The sequence below is a fragment of the Triticum urartu genome, chromosome 5A (genome assembly GCF_056163025.1).
Source record: "Triticum urartu cultivar PI428250 chromosome 5A, HENAU_Tu73, whole genome shotgun sequence".
Lineage (NCBI taxonomy): Eukaryota > Viridiplantae > Streptophyta > Magnoliopsida > Poales > Poaceae > Triticum > Triticum urartu.
In genome coordinates, this window is record NC_141877.1 from 529,648,117 (window position 1) to 529,657,701 (window position 9,585).

Consider the following 9,585-nt stretch of genomic DNA (forward strand, 5'->3'; position numbering starts at 1 on the left):
AAAGGGCAAGACAACACTTGAATCTTCGTCAGGTCTCCCGAACTAAAACTTATGAGATACACAGGTGCGAGATAAAAATGTCCATTTACCTAGTGAAAACATCGCGCTCTGAAGATCGACACTAGCCCATCTTCAGTTAACTGCAGGTTATTGCTTCAGCTGTTGATTCAAACTCCGTCGTCCGATTCGCATCCAACGACGCTGGCCTCCACTTACCGCTTCGCGCCAGAGGCAGCTGCTGAGAGACGCTGATCTTCCATCGGATGGCAGCCGTTGCGTCAAGGGTCGCTGTTGATCGTCATTCGTCCAGCAACTTCACCTGCTCTCTTTTTACCTTCAGTTTACTTTCTGTTTTGTAATGGCTATAAAGCCAGGATTTGGAGATCGGTAGACGCATCTAGAGTTGTATAGGGTTAGACCCCAGCCGCCGTGACCGGCTGACTCGACCTGTTCCTCTTTGAGTGCTACAAACCCTAAGCAAAGTTCCTCAACTTCCTTCCAGTTCTTGATGTCTATCTGAATTTGAGTGTAGTTGGGCCATCATCTAGCTCAGGCTTAACATTATCTTGGGGAACCTGCCCTTCCATCTATCAGCTGGGCGATGCCATTTCGCAAAGAACTCATTGTAGGCAGCTGAATAATGCCGAGTAAATCTGTGAGGCAGCTTCCTGGTGGATCATATGCCGCTGTACTCCTCCAGCAACTTGAGCACACAATGAGTCCAGAACATGAATCTCCTTCAGCATATCCCACATGTATGCAGCCCATCCATGATCTAGATTCCAGAATGACAGGGACAAAAAACTGCAAAAATAAACATTGTATATCAGTCTTTCATCATAGGAAAATAAACTATGTACTGAAGACAACAACACCAGCTCATACCATCTGGTATCCTGTGATATCATGACTTTGTGTGTGCAAGTTTGGCCTCTTTTGGTTCATAGGATAGGATTATCGTAGGAATAGGAAATTTGTAGGAAATGAGATGACATGTAACTCAAATCCTATGAGTAGGAATAGGAAACGAGATATCATTTGGTTCACATCAAAGAAATTTTTTCATTGAGTCTAGGCTCAAGTTGTACGGGCTTGCCCCCGACTCCCGTGTCGCTCCCAAGCGAGCGACTTGGGAGTAACCTAGCGCCGCCACCCCCAGCCCCCACCTCCATCCCCCCGGCCAGGACCTCTCCGTCGCCGTCGTCAGGATGAGGACGGCTGCGCGGTCTCGTCTCGCGGCGGCGTGTCTCCTACTCGGGAGCCGTCGGCCTACTTCATGATGCTCGTCTGGAGGCGGCGGATCCAGGCGGTGCTGCGCTGCTCTGCTTCGGTGACGGCGGATCCGAGCGACGCGGCCTCACCTCCGCCGGGCGGTGGCGGATCCGGAGTGACCCGTCGCCTCCCGCCTCCGCCATCGCCGTAGCCCTGAGTTGCTCGCCTCGTGCGGCGGCTGAAGAGATGGATTTTTTTTACGAAAGTGTCGGGGAGGTGGGAGGTGGAGGGTGGAGAAGTGGACCCACGAAGTCATTGATGCTTATCCGTTAGGCTAGTCATAGTGGGGAGTAACTTAGACTAGTGTCATGCATCTCTACTACTATAGTACACGATTTTTTGAATATTTGAATCTGCCCTCTTCTCTCTTGTTTTACCCGCCACATCCAAGATGGAATCATCTGTGGCCGTCAACTTATTAAATCGAACGGCCTGTATCACCCGGATTCGTCGCCCACGCAATCCCGCCAAACCTGAAAATGAGCCGCGCTTCTAGAGAACTCCACGACCCACGGTAGCCTCCAGGCTCTGGCAAATTAATTCCCCGCCAACCTCCTCACGCTGATCTTTCCCCTGTAATCTGGATGCTCTGTATCCAGTATTCCAATTTCTCTAGCCCGCGGGTCACACACCACCAGCTCCATTGGTCCATCCCCCCGTCCACACACCCAGCACGGCAGCACCTCCGAATCACCTCCACGTCCAGATTGCATCTCCAGCCCTGTCTCCTTGCAGTCTGTGGCTTGCTTCGAAATTTGTTTGCGCCTGGTGATTCCAGGCTCAGAGTAGTTGGACATCCATCTACGGCCAGCTGACCACAGGTGCCGCTGATCACAGGTGAGGTTGCTGATTCTTCTGCTCCTTTGGGAATTTTGCTGCGTGAGAATGTTCTGCAAGTGATTCTTCTTGCTTACAATGATATGAAATACAAATCCACTGGTCCGATTGTAGCTTGCTGATTTTTTTACTTTTCTTGCACGCAAGGTGTTTGTGTTTTTGTCCAAACAGTACACTATGAAAGGCAATGCAACATATGTTCATTCTGTTCATGTCTCATGGCTATTTGTAAATTTGTATATGCTTTAATTATTTTCCTTGGGTTTGGTAACCTAAAAAATGGTCTAATGCTTATACTGTAGGTTGTGGTTGAAAACACTTGGCTTACAAAATCAAGTAAAATCGACAAGATGGAAGGCCGGGTTCCATTCAGAGATATTACAAATGTTCACCCAACAACTTCACCAAAAAGGAACTACTGTAAGTTTTTTTTATTATCTTGATATCTAATTATTATCCTTATCAATCCTTTGCCTTGACATACTATTTGTTTTTTGTTTGTTTTGTTTTGTGGGGAAATATTAGCTGTCGTTGGAGAGCAGAATGATCCTTTAGTTGAAACCAGAAATGCTACGCAAATGAATTCTTCCCAGCGTAAGCGTTACCATGACCGGGATAGATACTTGCAAATGACTCCATATCAGAGGGAAGCCTATTTGCAAAGGAATCGTGAGTACAAAAGAATGAGGCGTGAGTGCAGCGCAAGTTGTAGTAATACACAACCAGCACCCCAGCAGAAAAATACAAGAGCTAATAAGAACATATGCATGACAGGTACTGTTCTAATCGACAAAATATTCATTTCTAATATTATCAATGACCATTGAATGTTCATTTACCTTTTTAATATATGATGTATAATTTTTGACGGGATAAGGTTGAACCTACATTACAGGAAAGGAAGTCGTGGCCAGTTCAAACTATGAGAAGCATGATTCGGTATTTACTCAACTGGGGTCTTCATCAAAAGGAAAACAAGGTTGTGATACGTAATGAATTAACAAATATCAAATATCAAAATTTATTTTTTTGTATATTTCATCACACTGTCGTTGACCCTTTTTCCTTAAAACAGTGGCGGATGTTGGTGGTTCTGGCACAAGTCGTCCAAAAGCTGGAACTCGATTCACCATCAGTCCATCTGGCATATATTTATCATCAATATCCTCGGAAGATCAAGCTGCAAAATATGAATTGAAAAATGTACGTCAGCGTAAGCGACATCGTTGCGTCAACATGCACTCAGAACTGTCACATGATCAAGAAGAAACACACGTACAAGAGATTTGTGGCCATAATAAAAGACAGAGGCCAGAAAAAGAAAGTTGTAGTACTGCACGGGATCGTGGCAGAGAGACCAACAACTTGCATGAAGACCTCATTTATGTGCCCCAGGATTCTTTTCCTGCCATTCATGGTAATGTTAGTCATAAATAACAATGATTTAATTATATGTTGCACATAGCAAGTATTTCATCTATTGACAACTAGAGATAATTTTTAACAGAATATCTGGCAAATACTGAAGACTCTATTGAGTACGATGATGTGAATGATGAGAGTCTAATGTATAATAGACCATGTAAGTATTGACTGATATTTTCATCAATGATTCTCAATTTTTGTAATACTTACTAAATTACTTTTGAAAAACACAGGTCTTGACTTTGAATCATATCAAGAGCCAAAGCATGTCACAAAATGCATACAAGCAGATCCATATGATCATATATATCATAAATTGCCCCGTGGCTATCATTTTCTAGAGCGAGTGCCCAACTGTAGACATTGCAATGCGAAAAGGTTCCAATATGAGACGCCAACATTTTGTTGCATGAATGGAAAAGTAAAGATAGTAACCCCAGTGGTTCCTGATGAATTGCGTCAGTTGTACACGAGCCAGGATCCAAATGCAAAATACTTCCAAGATCATATACGGTACTTCAATTCTCATTTCTCTTTTACCTCTCTTGGTGTGATCTTGGACCAAAGATTCTGCAATAGGAGGTCTGGAGTATACACCTTTCGCGCACAGGGCCAAATTTATCACCGTATTGACCAGTTGGTTCCAAAAGAAGATGGCCCCAAGCATTTACAGTTATACTTCTATGACACGGATGCAGATTTGCAACAAAGATTTCTTCACTCGCCAAACCTTGACCAAACTCTGATCCGGAAGTTGGTGAATATACTTTCAAGTAATCCTTATGCACAAATATTTAGAAACCTTGGTTCTATTCCAAACCTTGATGAATATAATATTGAGCTCAACACAAATATTGCCTTAGATCAAAGAGTATATAATGCTCCGACAACATCACAAGTAGCAGCAATTTGGGTCGAGGGAAATAATCCTCGAAGTTATTTTGACAGGAGTATCATGGTTTACGGTAAATCGGACAAACCACAATACATAAAAGCATACCATGGTTGCTATGATCCATTGTCATATCCACTTTTTTTCCCGAATGGGGAAGTTGGATGGAACCTGAATTTACCAAAAGTTGCTCCCCATGGTAAGAGGAAGAGAAATGATCAAGCAGATGCTCTCAGCGAAGAAGGCAAGTTTTTTTTTCAAGTTTTTTTTTGCTTGATTACTTTGTTTCAGATTCATTTATCTAACCATAACTTGCCTTGAATGCAGGAGTGGAAAAGAGCTCTGGTTCTTGTGTATCACCAAGGGAATATTATTGTTATAAGTTACAAATCCGAGATGGCGAGTTCAACGTCTTACTATTTGGAAAGAGATTAACTCAACAGTATATTGTTGATATGTACATCAAGATTGAATCAATAAGGTTGGCTTTCTATTTACAACAGTCAACTCAGGTTCTCATACGTGCAGATTTATATCAAGGATTGGTTGATAGTGTTGTAGCCGGTGAGACACGTGCATGCATGACTGGAAAGCGTATTGTGCTCCCCCCAAAATTTATTGGAGGACCAAGAGACATGCGCCGAAGGTATCTAGATGCAATGGCATTGGTCCAACGGTTTGGAAAGCCAGACTTATTCATTACAATGACTTGCAACCCGCAATGGGAAGAGATAACTAGAGAGCTGGAACCAGGTCAATCGCCACAAGATCGTCCAGATTTGGTAGCACGGGTCTTCAAGGCAAAGTTGGAGGATCTTAAAGATCTTTTATTCAAGAGGAAATTATTTGGTGAAGTTGTTGCACATGTTCATGTAATAGAATTTCATAAGAGAGGCCTACCGCATGCACACTTCTTAATTATTCTGAAGTCAACTTGCAAGATTACTAATCCAGATCAATATGATGAGATAATATCAGCAGAGATCCCAGATAAAGACAAATACCCTGTACTGCATGCTTTAGTTATTAAGCACATGATGCATGGACCATGCGGAGTTCTCAACAGTAAAAATACTTGCATGGAAAATGGAAGTTGTAGATACCATTATCCACGGACATTCTCAGAGACAACACTACAAGGAAAGGACTCATATCCAATTTATAGACGGAGGGATGATGGTTGTCGAGTTCGCATTAGGGGTGCGGTCTTGGACAATAGATGGGTTGTTCCTTATAGTCCATCTCTACTTATGCGATATAATTGCCATATAAATGTAGAAGTTTGCTCTAGCATTAAGGCCGTTAAATATTTATTTAAATACATCTACAAAGGTCATGATCGCGCATCCTTTGTCATTGAGTCCAGAGGAGATAATGTTTTTATTGATGAGATTCGCGAATATAGGGATGCAAGGTTTATATCACCTCCAGAGGCTATATGGAGGATTTATTCTTTCAATCTAAGTGAGATGTCACCTCCAGTTTTGCAGTTACAGGTCCATTTGCCAAATATGCATCTTGTGCATTATGAAGATTCTGATAATTTGGATAGCGTGTTACGCAGAGAATCATCTTGAAAAACAATGCTTAGTGAATATTTTAGAATGAATTCTGTTGATATTTTTGCAAGGAATTTCTTGTACAAGGAGTTTCCAGAATATTTTGTGTGGGATAGCAGTTGCAAGAATTGGAGACGTCGCAAGCAGAAACGAATTCAGATTGGTAGACTTGTGTCTGCGCACCCTGCTGAAGGAGAGCGTTATTATTTGAGGATACTACTAAATCATGTGAGGGGAGCCAAATCATTTGAGGATCTACGAACTGTTGATGGTGTTATTTTCTCGACATTTAGAGAGGCTGCACAGAGAAGGGGTCTCATTGAGGATGATCGTAGTATTTCTGATTGTCTCAGCGAGGCTGCGGCATTTCAAATGCCATCTGCACTTAGAAGACTTTTTGCAACAATTTCAGTTTTCTACGAGGTAACAAATGTCCTTGAACTGTGGGACAAGCATTTTGAAGCCATGGGTGATGATTTTCGAAGAGAAAATGTAAATGCTGAAGTAATTGATCAGATGGTGCTTAAAGATCTTAGAAGTTTGTTATATTCAATGGGAAAGGACATAAAGAACTTTGACTTGCCCTGCTTATTGGATGATAATGATTTGGAGAGCTTAGATTGGAGAGAATTATATGATGAGATGTTTATTGAGGTTGAGCAGGAACACTTGGATTTGTATAACAAGCTAAACAATGAGCAGCGACTTGCTTTTGATGAGATAATGACTCATGTCTTGCACCAGAAGAGTATGGTTTTTTTCATAGATGGTCCGGGAGGTACAGGAAAAACGTACCTTTATAAGGCTTTGCTCGCTAAAGTGCGATCGATGGGGCGAATAGCTATCGCAACAGCAACGTCAGGCATTGCTGCGTCTATCATGCCTGGCGGTAGAACAGCACATTCCAGGTTCAAAATTCCCATTAATATTCAGGATGACAACATGTGCAACTTCAGTAAACAGAGTGGAACTGCAGAATTACTCACGAGGTCGTCTTTAATAATTTGGGACGAAGTTGCTATGACAAAGCGTCAAGCTGTGAAGGCACTTGATAGATCCCTGCGAGATATCACCGGTTGTGGATCACCCTTTGGAGGAAAAGTAGTAGTGTTTGGAGGTGATTTTAGACAGGTTCTTCCAGTGGTGAGGCATGGCACTAGAGCACAAATTACAGATGCTACACTAAAGAAGTCTTATCTTTGGCAAGACATAAAACATATCAAACTTTGGCGCAATATGAGGGCTTTGTTTGATCCATGGTTCTCTGATTTTCTCCTTAGAATTGGTAACGGTGAAGAGGAATCAATTGGTCAAGAATATGTGCGCCTGCCTGAAGAAATTGTTATAGGTTACACGGATTTGAAGGCCTCTGTTAGTAAGTTAATTGATGACATCTTTCCTCTAATGGACAAAAATGGAAACTCACCGTCCTATATTAGTGCACGTGCAATTCTTTCCACAAAGAATGAATATGTGGATGAGTTAAATGATATGCTTATTGACCGATTTCCTGGAGAAGAAAAGGTCTATTACAGTTTTGACTCAGTGGTTGATGATCCACATAATCACTATCAACCTGAGTTCCTAAATTCACTCACACCTAATGGCCTTCCTCCACATATTCTCAGATTGAAGATCAACTGCCCTGTTATTTTGATTCGCAACCTTGATCCTTCTAATGGTTTATGCAATGGTACAAGGCTTATCATTAAGGCATTTCAAGAGAACGCTATTGATGCAGAAATTATTGGCGGACAATATGCTGGGAAGCGAGTGTTCCTTCCACGAATTCCTCTCTATCCTTCAGAGGATGATGTTCTCCCCTTCAAGTTTAAAAGAAAGCAATTTCCAATTCGGCTTAGTTTTGCCATGACAATCAACAAAGCCCAGGGTCAAACCATCCCAAATGTTGGCATCTATCTTCCTGAGCCGGTGTTCTCTCATGGCCAACTCTATGTCGCTCTGTCTAGAGGGATATGAAGACAAACAACTAGAGTACTTGCAAAACCAAATAAGGATATTGACCCATCAGGGAAAAGCACAAAAAATATTGTCTACAGGGATGTTTTGGTATAATTCATGTACATGATGTGTATTGCCGTGTGATGTTCCTAATATGGTTGTATTCCTGTAAATAGTACTACCCGGGAAATATAATGTTATATAGGGTTTCAGTCATTAGCTTGTCCCTGTGAGAGTTATTATGTACCAAAAGATATATTTGCAGTGGTATTATTCTAGCATATACAATACTCAAGTCTTATAGATGTACCATTCCTTTTTCAGTTATTGCATATAGCAAAAATCCAGCAACATAAGTGAGCAAATATCATTCTTTATTATACGAGCCATTGGGCTTCACATGTATATGCAATATACTGACATTTTTCAGTTTTAACATACAACAGAATCATCCGGTCAACAGAAGGGAGCACAAACCATTTTGCTTTAGTCATACGAAATCAATTACAGAGTCATTACAAACCAACTCAACAATGGAGGGACATGCCCCATCCATAGATAGATTACTAATTCTAATCTGATGTGCCTGGGCAGCAAGAACATGAACAGAACCAGCGCGTTGCCTACCAATTTTCAGGAACTTACACAGGTGATAAACCAGGAACGAAGGTTACGAACATCAGCGTAGATGTTGTAGCTTCTACATGCTGGCGCTACATCAGAGTTAGCAGAATCATATTCAAACTCAATGGGGTAGTGCAATGATCCAGCGTCAAGTGCATATCATACTTCACAGTGCTCACTTCAGAGTTTTCAGCATCGAAACAATTCTCACGTTCCTGGTTATCAGCAAAGAGGATCTCGCCATGGTGATACCTTGAAATTACACCTGCAGAAGCTACAAATACAAGATATGAAAATTCACAATAATGACAACGAACCTAAAAATTGTTCTTAGTATTGGCAACATCCAATATATTTAGTTACATTGAAAGGACATAGAAACAATTACAATTTAACTATATGATTTTTTTTGTAAGCAACAAATGGGGGCACAAATGTTTCAATCACCACGCTTATTCTTTATTTTTGGAACCTACAAATCAACAATTTTCACACTTCTCTATCAAAAAAAGGATCACAACCATCAATCTTATTCTTCGTTCTTTAATTGGAAAAAAAATCAGAAATTGAATCCCCTCAGAGACATCCGATAAAATCCGAAATTGGAGAACAAACCATGCTGATGCCTGCTAAATGCCGAATGTTGATGTAGTGATGCTACGGTCGGTGCTACTCACCTGCGCCATCGCTCGGAGGCATGAAGTGTGCCGCCTACCGGCGTGTGTTGTGTGCGGCCGTGGCTGCTGAATTCAGGAGCCGCTGTGCCTGCTGATGACGACTGGGCGAGTCCAGCACGATATCCAATGGCCGGGTCGTGCGCTGCGCCAGCGGCGTGGGAGTCCTAGGGTCGGCGTTCGGCGGGTCGGCGGGGACGGGAGAAGGTGCGGCAGCGCGGCGGCGCTCCGCTCGACAGTCTTTTTTTTTTGAGACAACGACAGTCTTTCATTTTATAGAACTCCGCTCGACAGCCAGAGGCAGGAGGACCTGGTTCGCGTTTTTGAGTGGGGCTCCATA

General features: G+C 42.2%; 1 protein-coding gene across 3 annotated transcripts; it reads left to right on the top strand.

Annotated features, from left to right (window-relative positions):
* The first annotated feature begins 2,091 nt into the window (after positions 1-2,091).
* On the top strand, positions 2,092-7,980 carry LOC125507268 (uncharacterized). Of its 3 annotated transcripts, none has more exons than XM_087521503.1 (8): positions 2,092-2,109; positions 2,412-2,529; positions 2,635-2,883; positions 3,005-3,088; positions 3,185-3,526; positions 3,617-3,691; positions 3,768-4,307; positions 7,127-7,980. In XM_087521503.1, exons 2-8 carry the CDS (start codon positions 2,460-2,462, stop codon positions 7,963-7,965), a joined length of 2,199 nt encoding a protein of 732 aa, XP_087377629.1. In that variant the 5' UTR covers positions 2,092-2,109; positions 2,412-2,459; the 3' UTR covers positions 7,966-7,980. The 3 variants fall into 3 exon arrangements, with proteins under 3 accessions (XP_087377629.1, XP_087377628.1, XP_087377627.1); XM_087521502.1 differs by lacking the exon at positions 7,127-7,980 and adding an exon at positions 4,483-4,927 and having other exon boundaries at positions 3,768-4,047; XM_087521501.1 differs by lacking the exon at positions 7,127-7,980 and adding an exon at positions 4,483-4,650 and having other exon boundaries at positions 2,093-2,109.
* The last annotated feature ends 1,605 nt before the right edge of the window (positions 7,981-9,585 follow it).